Consider the following 17,584-nt stretch of genomic DNA (forward strand, 5'->3'; position numbering starts at 1 on the left):
AATGGAAAATCACCGACAGTCAGAGCACAAATAAGAAATCGCGTGGTTGTGGAACAGACAGTCGAGTAATTTGTATTTAAAAACAAATAGGATATATAATCGCAAAAGGTGCTATCAAACCTTTCGCCACAAACTAATAAGGAAATACAGCACATGAAAAGTTCTGTTTCAGTAAAATACATCCAAGAACAATATAGACCAAGCTCGACGTGATTATATCATATATGGAGTGTTCTCAAAGATCGCCCTGATGTAAAAACATCTAATAGCAATCAAAAAGATCTACTGCTTATAACTAACAGTATCAAAACCTTCGTTCAAGAAACTCTATCGACTATGTGTCATGATATAAGTAAAATAAATGAAATATCCAGTGATAATACAAGTTTCTAGTAAATATGGACCAAAATGTATCAATATTGTTTCTTCCTTCACATTTGTGGATTATTGACGATAATAGTCCACGGGTTGCACATAGTATGTGGCTTGCTTGCTGTAATGGGCAAACTTGGATAGAGGCATTGACCTAGAAAAGTAACCGATTTCCCAAATTTCTACAACCATTCTACTAATGTACACAGATTTAAAAAAATCTAAGACATGTCATATGTCAATTTTATTTGTTAAATATTGTAGCAATATAAAATTCATATGGGTGATAAAACATTGATAAAATATGTATCAGATCTTTTAAAAAAAAATTAATGTTTGGTTTATAACAAGAAATACATTATATATTTCAAATCGATCGCTTAGAATTACAATCACGTTACGAATGAAGACGAGAGAGAGAGAGAGAGAGTTATTGATTGAAACTGCACAGTTTGATCTTCATATAGATGGATGCAGTAGCATTTCAGCATAATTTAAAAGATCCCTATTTTATTAGTGTGAAGTGTCAGCTTGTCTCATAAAGTGCTTTAATTAATATTTTCACTCTGTTGCTTGAAAAGCAATGATGTATATCTACTTATGAGAGAGAGAGAGACAGAGAGACAGACAGAAAGAGAGAGAGAGAGAGAGTGAGAGAGCTATATCGAAAGTAGCAGGAACATCCATTCGTCGGAGATAGATGGTCTCCTTTATAGTATATGTTGTTTAGCATGGTCTCCTTTATAGTATATGTTGTTGAGCACGGTCTCCTTAATAGTATATGTTGCTTAGCATGGTCTCCTTTATAGTATATGTTGTTTAGCATGGTCTCCTTTATAGTATACGTTGTTTCAAGAAGAACTCACGCCAAGGTTGTAAAACGTAAACAACGCAAAATCTAATTCCTTATTGGAACTGAAGGGACAATAAACGAAGATTGGTGAAATCCTTTTCAGCATTTATCATAGATATATAATTCAAGATGATGTCTAGTTTTAAAATATATAACATATTGTATACAGTGACCATAATAATAATTGTTACGATTCTTCTAGCCATGTAATACAGATTTAAATCCTTTTTTGATGAAGGCTGCTGCCACAAACTCCACCGTAGTAGTAAAACTACAACCACTCCATCATTCGCATCTAGCATTCTAATTTATACAAAACATGATAGCAAGAATGACAAAAAGGTAGATGAGCAAGTTATCTTTAAGATATGTTTTCTTTGCCACTATTTTTCAAAAATAGCTAATGCTATTAGCGAAATTGATCATTAAAAAAATCCAAAACAACAATGAGTATATTTTTTAACTATGAATAAATCTCTGATCTGACAAAATTTAACTCAGAGTTTCCCATATTAAGTTCATTGTCGAAACAAGAAAGTCAAACTTAAATAATGCGATTTTTTCAATCAATTATTAAACTAGACAATCAGTCAATGTCGGTCGATCAATCACTCTATCACTTTTGATGTTTTTAAGACTACATATATGCATTTAGGAGAAAATATGAACGCAACAGTCATACACAACGGTGTTCAGGGCAAAAGTGTTCACCGAGAAAATAACCTCTCGATCGCATCGCTGCACATATCACAGGTTAACTTGCGTGATGTGGAAATATTATTGTTGCTAAAGTCCTACGTGCTAGGACGATATGTTTCAATGCTTGACAACCATATGGTACACACTCATCTCACATGATCGCACAGCCTTTTTTGCCCACTAGTTTCTCGTACTCCTCTAACTCTTTGAGATAAGATAAAGGCGGCCATCTATTCTCCTCCACGTATTCCTTGTTCTCGCCTTTCAAAAGAGAGAACTCAGGACGACGCTCAAAGGGGATATAGTTGCTGGCAATGAAATGTAAACACCATCTGGACAACTGCTGCGCGTTATGAAGCTGAAAAATGAAATAAGTATATAAATACAATTACAGTCGAACTGACAAGAGTCGAATTTGGGAAATTTCCAGGAAAGACATGACACCCATTTTTTGAAACTAAAATTACTCATAAAGGTCTACGTATGTTGTTTTGTTTGATTTAAAATTCAGTTCTTCCTTAGCGCTTCATTATAACCGAATTTTCCTTGGTATTTTAATAAAAAGTAGAAATCCTCAAGACAGGTGAAGGATGTCTTATTTTTAACAATTATAATGAATAACAGTAGATATGTCAATGAATGGGACCTTAAGAATTATGTGTTTTAATAATTCTAACATTTAAATGACTATCAAAGGTAAGGATAAAAAATAAGATGTCTAAGATATCATTGTAACCTCAGTAACTGTGATTATTTTGTTGTTAGGATGTAAATTCTTTTACGTTTTATGCACTATGTGTTTCCAAATGAATAATTATGATTTAATACGATTTTATATCACGTAACAAAAAGTTATATGTTTATGGTTCTTGTTTTCAACCTTTTGTGTAGATTATCGCGTGTCATAAGAAACTCCATCTTCGCTAGTCAAGGTTCCGATATGTTAATCTATATTCACCTAGGCGGACCGATCACATATTTCAGCCCGCATCCAATCAAAATCAAGTTGTTCAAAACTGAACAGGGGAGCACACAGATGGAATTGACTCATGAACAAGCAATTTTCCAGTGCCGGTCTGTGTTAGCACAAGCGCATCCTTTCCATCAAATACACCTGCACCTACTTTGATGTTAAATTTACAAAGTATCCTTTTGAAGTAAATCCCAAATCCCCAGTAATGTTATCAAATGTCAGAGTGGAACTAAACGTCTATTAAGATCGATTAAACGGTATTCACTCGTCTTTGGCGTTCATTTCAGAAAGCCACACGAAAGTCTGGCTGAAGAAAAGGATTTGGGGATCGTCATGGAATGAACACATTTTCTCTGTACCTACCTGTGATGTTAGAAGAAGCCCAATGACGTCAATGTCTGTTTGTTTCTCTATTCTTTTAGACACTTTTCTGTCGACCTCTTTGGTGATATAGAGTTCACACAGGTTAACAAGTCTCGTCTGGCAGTATTCGTCTGCCAGCACCATGATTTCCATGGAGTCATTCTCTTCAATGGGGGCGTGGTCAGTGTACAGATACTCGAGAAAAGCCAAGAATGTCTCCATGTTCACGTTTGGAATATGAAGCTTAGAATGGAAATAAAGAATGAAAATGACAATGCCTTCCAGAAAAAGGGAGGGATTTCTCGTAATATTTCGAGTTATACTATAGGGTTTTCAAGCAAGATTTCATATTTTTGCCTTACATGGCCAGATAAATGAATGCTGCTATTTGTTTTCTTCAGATCAACAACTATTAGTGTTCGTTTTGTTAGGTGTATGTTTTTAAAAATTGGAAATAAATAACAACGACAAATTGACTAGAAAAAGAGTGTTCATCATGCTTATTACCACATAATTCAAGTCCTCGTTGTTTATATTTGTAAGGTACTGCATTTTTGTGTGTGCAGAACTTCTCTTTTGGTAAACTACCCATCACTCGCCTTTAAACAATTGTATCAACCCAAAAAATCAGTGTGCTGAACTAAAGGGTTACACTCAATTGAAAGACAGTTTAATAGGCTTTCTAGCTGTTTTATTTTATTAGCCATCTCGAATTTTGTTACTGGACTATCATGAATTTGCAAATCGATCGTATTTTTCTGTAGTTGAACAGTGTGACGTCTAGAAAGAAAGCAGTAATTTGCATGCGATTAGATAAAATGCACTTTGAGAGGTGACCGATGATCGATAACGTTTCTGGATTTGATATATAGTTTACATGTGTGCTACATTTTTGGGATAATATTTCAAGGTGACCAAATGGACATATTAGTTTATATCAGCAAAGAAGTTCAATTTTGAAAGGGTGTAGATTGATCATTTACCTGCGTTAAACCGTTATTGCTTTCGATAAAATTTCCTCCGAACATCGCAGCCATTACATCGCTTCTTGCACACAGGATACATTTATGAGCATATACAAGCTTTCCTTGAAATAAAAAGAAAAATAAATGGTTCAATAAAAGAGTTCAATAATCACATATACGCAAATTCCAAACTGAGAAGATATTCGATGAAATAAAATGTAAAACTTATTCTACTGGTATTAACACCAGCATGGCCACAAAGGGACTAACGGTTAGACAGATCAAAGAGTACTTGCAGTGTACGTGCATAACGTATTTAACATGCTATATTAAAAGTTCAGGATCGCCTCTCCCAAATATGTATATAGATTGCACACAGAAATCTGAGCAAGCCATACGTAGAAGAAACCATAGAGATTCGAAGCAAATGAACGATTGTACTCCTCACAAACTTACGCTAGGCCTGACGAAAGCCATATATCTTCATGTATCCATAAATACTAGTAATAACAAACATAGGATAAAGATTTGGAAATTCCCATCTCGTGAACTATACCACAGTCGCCTTTAAAACAGTGTAGTGACTGACAGAGTCAACGTGGCTTTAACGATTTAACTTCAATCGAAAGAAGATTCAACATGGTTCTTATATATGCCTATTTTATTAATAAACTATCTCATTTCTGGATTTTGGAGTAACGAGAATTAGCAGATTGGTCCTATGTTCGTTTAGTCAGACACCGTGACGTATCCTCTAATTTGCATATGACTATAGCAACATACAAGACATAACGTAATTTTAAATGACTGACTATGTTAGATCTATTTGTAAATCTCCTTTCTGATATATTTATAAATTTAAATTTTTGAATCATTTATAGAAGAAGAATTTTATTGCCGTTAGACCTACTCGCACTCGAACATAAGTATATAAAACGATAGCAAATTTCATGATGGCCATACACATACTATCTACATTTAATACATAGTTGAAAGAGGAAATATATTATCTTCTATGCAATATAACTAATATCTTAAATTGTAGGACATGTATTGTGACAATACACAATCTGAGCATACATCAATTATAACTCGTAATAACGCAAGGGCTCATTGACATGAGAGAGAGGGAGAGAGAGAGAGAGAGAGAGGATATTCATCGAAGAAAGAAAGATTATAACTGTTGAAGTACAATGTTATTTATATGTATGAATACTTTGTAGATATGAAAGTATTTAGAAGTACAGTATCATTTCTATGTATGCATGCTTTGTAAATATGAATGTAGTTTGAAGTACAGTATCATTTCTGTTTATGTATGCTTTGTAGATATAAATGTCTGTAGAAGTGCAGTATCATTTCTATGTATGAATGCCTCGTAGATATATGTCTGTAGAAGGACGGTATTATTTATATATATGAATGCTTTGTAGATGTAAATGCAAGCTCTTTAAGGACTTCAACAAACCAAAATTTCAAACATTTATATGAAACGTTTTGAGTTAACACGGCTTGATTATTTTATCTAATCAAATGAAATTACTCCTATATTTGTCAGTGTCACAGCATCTGACAAAACAAATATACGAACGATTTGCAAATTCATGAGACTCCAGTAACAAGAAACGAGAGAGAGCTGATAAAATAAACGCCACTGGAAAGATTATTAAACTGTCTTTCAACTGGATGTAACCCTTTAAAGTCACGCCGATGTTTTCGGTTGATACAATTTTATAACAAAGTTATATTAAAAAATCGTACTTTTTTGACTAAACAATGCGTCCGACATCTGTCAAGAAACTAAACAAAACGAAAACACAAAAACAAGAAACAACAAAACATACCAGATACGTTGAAAACCACGTCAGCAAGTCCCGGATCGTCGAAGAATAATTCTTTCATCTTTGCTCCGGTTTCATCATTCATGTACGTGCCTATACTTGGATTCAAAAATTCCTGTTCAGCAATAATGTTTTCACATATTGTTTCCAATTGGGTCAATTTAAATAGGGAAGCGACTCTCTTTATTTCCCGGATGTCCCCCTCAGGTATATCATCGCTTATGTCAAATCTTGGAATCCCTAAAACGAAGAAGAAAAAATCATCTATACTTGCATCTAATGTATGCCTTTTGTAATGAATCATACAATCATTATCCCTTCTTTGGATTTGGCTATTTAAGACACTTGAGACACTGCGAGTCTTTCTAGAAGTATATTTTACAAACAAACCAGAAAACCATTTTGTAAAATGAATGATCAACTCGATTCTAATCCTCAGATCCTCGTTGAAATTAGCAAATTCAGGAAAAACGAAATAAGATTAAGAACGTCATGAAAATGCTTGTTACAATGCCTTTTCTGCTATATAAAGCCAGTGTTGCTTATATATGTAAGTAAAGCTCCATTAAAACTGTTGTTTGTTTTCATTGAATTAAACAAAGATTGAGTAAACCATCATATGATCATAACATAACACATACTGGTGAACAAGTACGTTGCAGCTTAAATAGATTCGGTATCTTGCATGCTGAACAGACGTGTAGATCAACGATCGCCATCTACATACCAGAAGATATGTCAACCAAATTTTATATCAGGTTCGTTTGCACAACTAATATATTGTCTAAAGAGACAATGAATTTTTAAAATGAGATAAAAGCGTTTTTAGAGTTAAGGTGGTAAAATATATCTTACCCGAGTAAAGAAATTCGAGGACACGAACAAATGTTTTTGGTTTGATGTCAGCACTCAGTTCTATGGTCATTCGGTCTGACTGACCTTTCACCTCTCGTTTATATGCAGCCGCAACGCCGGGAACCATCCCTGAATTCAGTTCCTCAAGACTGTAGTTCTCTATGGCGTTAATCTCACGCAGCTGGTTGTTCTAACAAAAACAGATTCATTGACAATTTCAGTTTAAGTATAGCTGAAGCATTGCAAAGTAAACTGGAATGGTTCTTCTATTGTTTCCATGCTTTGTATGTTCTACCATCATTAAGAAAAGGACAGCCAACTCCAAATAAAATTGCAACAACTTCAAAATCGATCTGAAAATGAAACTTTTACAACCGAAACACAGAGCAAGGAAGTATCAGTCGGTTTTGGAAGGGTTCAATTGAATCCGTTATCCAGTTAAATTTTACACTCTTTAAATACTAATAGGAAAAAAATCGGCCATTTAATGCAGAGCGAACCACATTTCCAGCTCGAACCCTTCAAGAAAATATTCTGGATCCGCCCCTGCTTTGTTACATATGAGACGACTTAGCTTAATCACCTTCATTGGTTTGGAGATTCCAAATATCTTTGAAAAGACCTTTGAGGCAGAGCAGAGAACAATTCGATGAGCATCCAGCTGATGACTTCCTTCCAGCTTGAATGTGACATCCGGATACTTCGGGTCCTGAAGCATTTTGTACCAGTCGTCTGCAAATGTGGACGTTTCGATTTCTATCCATGGCGCTTTTCCTAAAATGAATATTAAGGGGGTTTGTTTAAAATAAAAAATATCATTTCTGAATGATCAAATTTCTTCAATAGAAGCCCCTCATGTCCAATCATATGTTTTTGTTTCTTCTCTGTTTTTTCTTCACATTTTCCTCCGAAACAATTTCCGTTGCATTATCAGACATCTTCATTAAACAACCAAAATTTCTTAATTCCTTGCTAGATGCCTGAGCGATTGTATGGTGAATAAGAAGGTTTTAAAACTTGTTAATAGATGATCACAGAGATAATCGACTTTAAATTGATGAGAGATTATCGAAGAGATAATCAGCTCAAAAATTGTTGAGGGACGCTCACAAAGATAATCAACTTGAAAGTTATTAGGTAAACTAGGCAAATAGTAAGATGAGGAGATGGGGAAATTTCTCAACAGTTCCTAATAATCGTGAGCAACAGAGTATCCTTGGATCTCGAAAATGTATTCCCCTTCTTAACTGTGATACTTCATCTCCTTTGAATCCATATTTTGCTCTACTCAATCGGTGCGTGAGAAGGTAGCTAAGTATTCTGTAGTGTGGACATTCAGTTCATTATGCACTATTCTTCTGCAGACACCAGGTATGTAATAAAACCCTATGCTAATGTGGAGCTCTAGTATTTAGAAGCATCGTCTCAATCTAAAATGTTTATTACGTTTCTCCTTCTGCTAAGAACACAAAGATAAACAGAGTATGATGTCATCTGTTCTCTTCCTCCTCCTCCTCATTATTATTATTATTATTATTATTATTGATGTTGTTATTATTATTATTATTACCTGCCGGAGGCATTACAGGGGGGACAGGCCCAGACTCTTCCTTTTTGTTTCCAAATCCAAAACCGAATCCTTTTCTTTTAATATTTTTCGGGCCATTGAGGGCAGATCGAATCTGAAAATCAGACAAAGATCAATTATATACATGACGTATTCAAATGAACGTGTAGTCTTCCTAACCGCCACCTATCTCGACTTCCTCTTTAAAAAGGTAGGGGAGGAGGACAGCATTTCTTGTCGATTTTGGAGACTTCAAAATGTACAAATTCTCTATGTACTTTTAATGTCAGGGAATATTCCATGTCCTTTTTACGTCAGAGAATGCGCTATGTATTTTTTATATCAGTGAATACTCTATGTAATTTGTACATCAGTGAATACTCTATGTAATTTGTACATCAGGGAATACTCTATGTACTTTTTGTATCAGGGAATACTCTATGTAATGTGTACATCAGGGAATACTCTATGTACTTTTTGTATCAGGGGATACTCTATGTACTTTTTGTATCAGGGAATACTCTATGTAATTTGTACATCAGGGAATACTCTATGTAATTTGTACATCAGGGAATACTCTATGTAATTTGTACATCAGGGAATACTCTATGTATTTTTTATATCAGGGAATACTGTGTAATTTGTACATCAGGGAAAACTATATGTACTTTTTGTATCAGGGAATATACATACTGCTTCATCAAAACAGGCTTTGACTCCTTGCTGAGTAAGAGCACTTGTCTCGCAATATTTTATCCCCAGTCTTTTGGCCACAGAACTTCCCTCCTCGTACGTGATTACAGTACGACCCGTTCTTAGGTCTGTAAATATAATTTGAAATAAAAACATTTTATTGCTTGCTTTTGTTTTAAAATCAATGATACACGGTTAAATAGCGCAGCAACATAGCTTTGTCAACTCACTTTCTATCGCGTATTAATTTCGCAAAAACATTAACACACATGCACTCGTCCTTGCGTAAGAACAAAATATATCTCCTGATTCATGCCTATAACTATAACACACACACACACACACACACACACACATATATATATATATATATATATATATATATATATATATATATATATATATATATATATATATATATATATATATATAAACACACACAGTGGAAACCTGATGAAGTATATGTAATATCGATGGAGAGTAAATCTGATAGGTATTTCCCAGAAATATAACTGGAGAACTTCCCAATGTATCAGTACTACTAAAAGCTACTTAATCAAAATACTTGCTTTCTAAAAATTAGGTCCAGACCATGCTGCAGAAAAAGAAAGAAAACAATGGCAACAACACATAGCATTTGAAAAGAAACTTTACCTGCTTTACAGCCAACTAGAATTTTTGGAACACGTGGACAGTGGTGATTTACTTCAGGAATCCATTTGCTGTCTATGTTCTCTAAAGAAGATCTGTTATCCAGAGAAAAACAGAGAAACATAACGTCCGTCTGGGGATAAGAGAGTGGACGTAGTCTGTCATAGTCCTCCTGTGGAATGCAAAATGTTATACATAATATTTGTTGAAAGATTTAATTTCTGTTAATAAGTATGGAAATATTTACATACGTACCTGTCTGTCGCTGTACAAAATAAGGTAGTTATTTGGGTAAGATGTCTGCTGCTCAAAGCTGTTATCAAGTACAATTTGATTAGCACGAAAGTCAGTGGATATGTCTGTCTATCTGCATGTCTATTTGTAGGTATGTATTTATACATGTACTTGCAAACAGATTTTAACTCTTGCAAGTATTATACCTACCCTAGACCCATCTATTCGGTACCGCGTACTGGCAATAAATGTCTTAACGGTACGGCACACCTGACATCACGGCTAACTTGCACCACTATATGTAATGCTTGTTCGGTAATATGATCTTTAGGTAGTACTGCTGCATAGTAGGTATGTAAAGTCAATTAATAAATCATATACAACAACAACAACAGCAACAATACTACTACTACTACTACTACTACTACTACCAATAATAATAATAATATGTCATGAGCATGTTCTTAAAATATGAGTTACATTACGAGAGAGAAGTGCAAATGACCTGCCCAGCAGTGTCCCATAGACCCAGATTGACTGGTTTCCCATCTACAATGACATTAGCGGAATAGTTGTCAAACACAGTGGGCACGTACTCGCCGGGAAAACTGTTCGTGGTATATGAAATCAAGAGGCAGCTTTTCCCCACAGCACCATCGCCAACAACTACAAGTTTAATAGCTTGCATCTTGAACACTACCTGCAATATAAAAGAGAACATTTTAAATAACTGTAACACTGATTGAATGAAAGTAATATAAAACGAAGGCTTTTTGGAATTTTTTTCGCGCTAGCACACACACACACTCATATGCATTGAAACATTTTCAACGTATGGTTCAAAAATCATTTGGGATAAAATTGTAAAATAGGTGTAAAGCTACCTGCCTCTCTTTTACTGATATTCATGTCAGAACCACTACTCAGTTCTTACTTCTCACGCAATTCATGCTGCACCACTACTATCACCACCACCACCAGCAACAACAATATCATGAGCATTAACAACAGCAGCAACAGCAACTACTCTACAATTACTACTGCTACTACTACAGTTTGCCTATTTTTCTGTTCTTCATAATTCGAACTAAAACGTGTGACAACATACAGGGAGCGTGAATACTCCACTCGATGTTTTCCAGAAAACATAAGAATTAATTTCAAGAAAGTGTAAATAAAATTTTCAACAGCAACAAAAATAATGCATTTCCAGCTCAATTTATCAATAATTCCAGTAAATTACTTCAGCTATCAAACGTCGTTTCTTTTCTGTCTTTCGTATTATTTTGCAAATGACTTCGACCACAAGGAAGGCATCAAAATACTACGAATCAAAATTATCAATGATATCGGAAAAATTAATGACTAGTTCGGAAACAGTAATGACCAGTCACTGGTACCAGTGACTATTTAATATAGAAATACAATGTTATGTATATGAATGTATCAAGTATGTATTACACTGTATACACGCATTTACTATTAATATATTGTAGTACTGCATTAGTATAGTTTGACACAGGTGTCCGAGCAGTGTACCCACCTTATAATTTTACTGTCATCAGACTGCTTACCTGCATTCAATAAGCTTGCACATAACCTAATATACCCATAAACACGAAACTTAAAAATAGCCACCAATGATTTGCGACGTATTTATGTTGCTATATATAGCCACTATTCATCAATGAGCAAAAACGTTCATCACCAGAAGATATTAATAACTTAATTAAGACGCTAAAGCGTATTTTTGTTTTCGTATTCTAAATATATTTTTTAAAAAGATTTAGCAATATTTTTTTTATTCTCAGTCTTAATTTAAATTTTAATTATTAATCTCTGCGATATAATCGCTCGATGATGATACAGGGACATAATCATGTTAGAGACTGCACAATCGCATATGAAAGAGTTGTTTTCCTTAGACATAAGAGAAACCGAAAATTGTAGGATCGATCATAGTTTTTGTATATCTATTAGCTTGAGAGCAAAATATGTATGTATGTATGTATGTATGTATGTATGTATGTATGTATGTATGTTGTTGTTCTAGGGTTGAACGCCATTTTTCAGCACAAGATAGGCTATACATGGCGGCCAGTATAACTGGTGTAGGAAGAACCTTGGAAAACCCAGGGAAGAACCACCGACCCACGAGAAGCTACTGGCAGGCTTTCCCACATACTCATGCTAGCCGAGCCTTGGACTCGAACACACGCAGACAGAGGTGAGATGGCAGTGATCCGGAACGGTGAGCGCTTTAGATCACTCGGCCACTCGGGGCCCCTGTATGTATGTATGTATGTATGTACGTACGTACGTACGTGTGTGTGTATGTGTGTGTGTGTGTGTGTGTGTATGTATGTATGTATGTATGCATGTACGTACGTGTGTGTGTATGTGTGTGTATGTATGTATGTATGTATGTATGTATGTACTAACATGAAAATAATTGAAGGGGGAGGACAATAACCACATCAACACCCTTTTATTCTTATTTTCTGTTGTTGTATTTAGATGCATAGGAATGACACACAAAACAAACTAAACACATAATATTACAAAGTTTTATTTATTTTCTCCCTTATTGTTTCTCCCACTTATCTGTTGATATCTTGTGTTGCGTCTTGGGTCTTGGTTTGAGTTTCTTAGAGAAAGTAGGTTCGTCTTCTTCTGAAATCGCGAGCACTTCTTCGTCTTCTTTCTTTTTCTTGCCTTCCTTTATCTTTCTTTCCAATTTTTGTATGGGTTCGAGACATTCCGTAGAGCAGAGTCATTGCATGAGACACACAAAACACTTGTCTATTCTTTTGTCTTTCTACATGTTTCTTTTTCTTTGGCGTTGTAGATATTCTGGTGTCCAGTGCACTTTCTCTTAACATTAATTATCTCGGGAGTAGTTTTGAGTCTCCGCATTCGTTCACATCATGCAATTTTGAATCATTTTCTGTAAATCTTTCACAAGAATGTTTGATCTTTCGTTGCGTTTCATTTTCCATATGCTTCAGCATCACCACGACCTGGAGTAAAGATATTCCAAGAGTCAAAGTTGCTCGGTAGTACCCGATGATTATTTCCATTTTCAGTCAATGAACAATGTGACTTCCAGATAATTTACGAACACATTCTACAACTACACAGTTAAATTTAAGTCGCAAATCTCCGCTGAGTAATTTTCATATTTAGTACGGACTTACTGGATTCCATGTTATTCGAGATGAAAGCAGGATGTGGAGCTTGTGACACAAAACATTCGAGATAGCTGGTGATTTTCAATCACCCGTGATAGTTTGAAATCTCTCAAATAGATCGAATTTAGCAGATCTGCAGAATTATGAGTTTCCAAGATCATTGATAACATTCAACACGTCCAACAATTTAACGAATAGTTAGACATCATCGATGAAAAAGCGAATGTTTGTGCGACATTTCACGTGCTACAGGCAGCGGACATGGCAAAGAAAAGGTAAACGGGGTGGGAGGGTATGATAACTTACTGACGTGTTTACGATTGGACAACAACCCTTACAAACTAATGCATAGGGGCAAGGAGTTTATCATGGAATGAGATATAATATAAATATTTCCAAACAAAATAAGGGAAAGGAACAGGAGAACGATATTGTATGATGACTACGGAACACTGATATTTAGACGCCAAAACACATCCTTACAAACCAATGCATAATGGCATAGATGCGTTGTATGGTGTGATGATCAACACCTACACGTACAGACTTGCATAAGTCATTACAATCCAAAATCTAGGAGGTATGTGTATGGTATGGTATGATAACAACACTCACTCTTGCACACAAATACTAGTACTTGTTACAGTCAAAAACTGACTCTCAAAAGCAAACGCGTAAAGAAGAAAAGGGGGTATGGCATTTTTAATAATTATAAGTTACTGCATTTGTATGTGAAAATATGAACGAGTTTTTCGGATGGAAATACTGCACGACCATGGGAATGCAGTATATCCATCCGACAAAAGGAGTTCATATGTCCCCATATAAATGAAGTAACCTTTTTATTATATGCTCATTTTCGTATTCTACCTAAGGCTTAATAATGTAAACAAAAATACACTACACGAAACAAGTAACTGAATGTATGCCGTAATCCAAACTAAATATACAAGCGCAGTCATCATTACACAACAACAACATTACTAATGCGCACATAACTCCGCCCAGATAAATTTGAACTTAGTCGCGCGTTAGACATAATGTTCGAAATAAAATGGCGTTTTGGTCTACTTAAAATTGAAAGTTGGAGTCATATTGTGAATGAATGCGCATTCCAACAAATGTTCCATTTGATCTGGAATGAATAGATTTTGGTATTTTTATCGTTTCTACGAAATTTTCGTGATTATGGACTGGATTTATCCGTGTGAATTATATATGCAATACATCGGATTGAAGCAGAGAATTAGAAGCGTGTTGACATCTGCAAGTGTATTTCTATTCTATCACTGAATGTTTGAAATCATAATGTGGGGAAAATATGAAGTCTTTCAAATGCAATTATCAAAATGACGTTATGGAATTTAATGTTTATTTCATTTTGAGTGCAGTAAGGAGGTTTTAATTGCACTTGGATTATAGACGAAATAATTACAGTACAATTTCGAAATGTGTAATCAAGCTTGAGAACCCATGACATGGCTCATGTAATATGGATTTGCAGAACTAAGAAACTATATTTTGAGGAAATTCTGGATGTAACACTGTAAGTATATTTTTTGCCATTCTTATTACCAGCTAAAGAAGACAGTATATGCCTTGTCCCTTGCATGTTATTTGTAAGGACCATGTCTGGCGTCTCTAGCTAGCTTACATCCGAAACATTATATCAAAATAGTTGATGAGGAATGTACCAAAGCAGCTGATATGTGGCAGTCCACAAAACATCTCGTTTAGTTCATTCAGAAACAAATTTAATTGAACAGCTTTGATTGAACAGCACTCATACTTACCTATATTCCTTTTCTGACTGGCCAACACCCATTCATCTACTGACCACCGTCCACACCTCCAGACCAATACACAGTTTGACTGACCAACATAACACTTATTAATGGTAGGAGTGGTAATACATACATAAACATAAAATCATCAATAAAAATGTACTAATATACACATCAATATACTTATATACTGTAATAAACACAAATATCCAAGAAAGGGTATAAGTGCTGACACACTATACACACAAACATACTTGTATACAATCACTCATGCATGGATAGAAGTGCTCACACAGTCTACAAAACAAACATCCATGGGGGTTCATGTTTTAGTTGTGAAAACAAACATGTCTTAAGACATGCACATGTACAAATGCAGAATTTTGGCAATAGTATCTCTGTTTTGGGAAGATCTAGGTGGCACTGATAGGGCCTGTTGGGTTTTGCCCTGTATAGTTGATGTTATTGATATCCAGGACGAGCTGGGCAGCAATAATGCATTTGATCGACGTCCGGCGATCTGCTGACAAAGACAGACAGCCTGCAATTAATCTTATCTGCCTCCAACTCCCAGTTCTTGACCGGTGGATCTAGAAGTAATCGCGGTTTCTACTGCTGCTCTTTCAACCGATGCTTCTCTCTGACTGTCTGTCTGTCTCTGTCTCTGTCTGTCTGTCTGTCTGTCTCTCTCTGCATCTTCCTAGGATTGATTCACCTCTTCTGAGCCCCTATCAACCTCCTGTGTTCTCTTAATCATTGTCGTCTCCTCACCTGGAACTTACCAGCTGAGCCCCAATCGTTGCTATTAAATAGTTTATCTCCCTCTATAGTGGTGGTCTGATTATACAACGGAAAACGTCCCCCAGAGTTGAGACGCAGCCCTAAAGGAAAACATCCATCAGGACGGGTACGCCGACTTCAATGAAAACATCACTTTTACAAAATCAAAGATGGAGAGAGAAATTGACTAGAAATTTTGATTTAGCAACTATAACAATAATTATTGTAGCCTAGTGGTGAAGAGAACAAGACGCAACATTTTGTTCTTTGCAAGGCCATCATGACGCCATGACTGTGTCTATCGTTTCTTATTCTCCACTTGTAGGTAGGCTCTTTAACTAATAATTTTTGTTCTGGATGTAAAACATAATTTTCGTCTATGTCAATGTGGTCTAAGCTTTTCTTTAGTAGTCTAGGATCACGTTTCTCAGACTGTTGATTATCAAAGGTATGCATAGAAGGCGGACCACTTTAACCTGATGTTCCATGCGTATTTAGCCTGATATCACAGATGCCTTGTTCTGGAGTAAAATCAAAACCCGACAAGGATATTGTTCCTCATAATCGTCATTGATTTCTAATTGTCATTTGGCTCGAATTGATTGTTGTCTTTTGGAGTGAGTAAAAAAGACGGTTAGCTGCTGGTTTCTTGTTTCAAATTCAGAAACTCGTTGACGTAGCCTGCAAAATCACTGGACTCGAATAGTTGTCATCTTGTTAATTATCTAAGGTAAACAAATGCCACTTTTAATAATCGGTATCCACTACTGAGAGCATTAAACAAAATAGACACTAACCCACGTTCCTGTCAGGATACATTCTTGGTCATAGTGGCGACAACGTTTCTGTTGATTACACGTTGCGGCACACGTACGACACAAGGTCAATAAAAAAGGCAATGGTTGAAGAACTATATATTTGGTCAAACCTTCATGTGTTCGACGTCGATGTGTTCTATAAAACGTTAATGGTAACTGGTACCAAAACGAGCATATTTACACATCCAAGGTTTCATTGATTTGTTCTTGAAATTTGTCTACTTCGTACATCAAGAGTTTAGTATTGGTCCATCTTCCATACAAATTAGCGTGGATAAAATACTTCGATGTCCCCAAATTGGTTGTCAACAATGCGTCGAGAATTAAAACCTCAGTGTCTTGAGTTAAGTCTTCAACTATGAGCGAAGAATTACAACCACAGTGTCTTGAGAACATTCAAGGTCAGGAAAGAGAAAATTGACACAATCTTTCCGTTTCTTTTGTCTTATTCAGGTCATTTAATAATTCCTTAAGCTCGTTCTCCTATCCATAAATGTATCATTGATGATCCAACTCGACCCGAAAAATACATCATTTCATTTCTGAACAAACGTGTGACTTATTAGTGCGAGCATGATGTCCACAGGTGGGACACATTGTCACTAATTCGCAAACACGTATATATTGTTGCCATTGTTTAATTCATTCTATTTCGCTTGTAACATGCGGAACTTATGAATGTTCATCTGCAATTATAGCATCGAATCATTTCGTGTCCTTCAAAAAGACAATATTTGGACGCTAAACTACCATATCTTTTTTTGATAATACGTATGCTGCTTTCGGGTGTTAAACCCGTGGTCACATTGGATACAATAGTAATTGTGCCTATGATATCCTTTGATATACTAGTTATGGCATGAAAATAATTTTGATTAAATCAGACATTAAGATATTTCATGTCTGGAAAGGTAGGTCCTCCTAATCAAGAATGACCTGAGGGTA

At 35.5% G+C, this 17,584-nt stretch overlaps 1 protein-coding gene and 1 long non-coding RNA gene across 2 annotated transcripts in view; one reads left to right on the plus strand and one right to left on the minus strand.

Annotated features, from left to right (window-relative positions):
- The window catches only part of LOC149807065 (uncharacterized), a 27,065-nt gene extending 23,777 nt beyond the window's left edge, over positions 1-3,288 (plus strand). The window contains exon 4 of the long non-coding RNA XR_016421731.1: positions 3,185-3,288. This is a non-coding gene — a long non-coding RNA (uncharacterized LOC149807065). The remainder of the gene's footprint in view (positions 1-3,184) is intronic.
- Positions 1,319-11,644, minus strand: LOC149807066 (rho-related protein racA-like). The gene is made up of 11 exons (XM_089961413.1): positions 11,610-11,644; positions 10,572-10,766; positions 9,836-10,004; positions 9,182-9,309; positions 8,492-8,603; positions 7,505-7,695; positions 6,922-7,111; positions 6,070-6,306; positions 4,244-4,347; positions 3,261-3,503; positions 1,319-2,282 (listed from the first exon to the last, which is right to left on the minus strand). Exons 2-11 carry the CDS (start codon positions 10,752-10,754, stop codon positions 2,076-2,078), a joined length of 1,764 nt encoding a protein of 587 aa, XP_089817539.1. The 5' UTR covers positions 10,755-10,766; positions 11,610-11,644; the 3' UTR covers positions 1,319-2,075.
- Positions 11,645-17,584: the final 5,940 nt, after the last annotated feature.

Source organism: Sinohyriopsis cumingii, chromosome 1, assembly GCF_028554795.1.
Source record: "Sinohyriopsis cumingii isolate HCF-2022 chromosome 1, ASM2855479v2, whole genome shotgun sequence".
Classification (NCBI taxonomy): Eukaryota; Metazoa; Mollusca; class Bivalvia; order Unionida; family Unionidae; genus Sinohyriopsis; species Sinohyriopsis cumingii.

Coding starts and splice junctions, on each gene's coding strand:
- LOC149807066 (XM_089961413.1), bottom strand. CDS start 10,754: ATGCAAGCTATTAAACTTGTAGTTGTTGGCGATGGTGCTGTGGGGAAA. Junction 10,005..10,571: donor TATGGGACACTGCTGGGCAG/GTCATTTGCACT, acceptor TGCATTCCACAG/GAGGACTATGACAGACTACG. Junction 9,310..9,835: donor TCTAGTTGGCTGTAAAGCAG/GTAAAGTTTCTT, acceptor TTATATTTACAG/ACCTAAGAACGGGTCGTACT.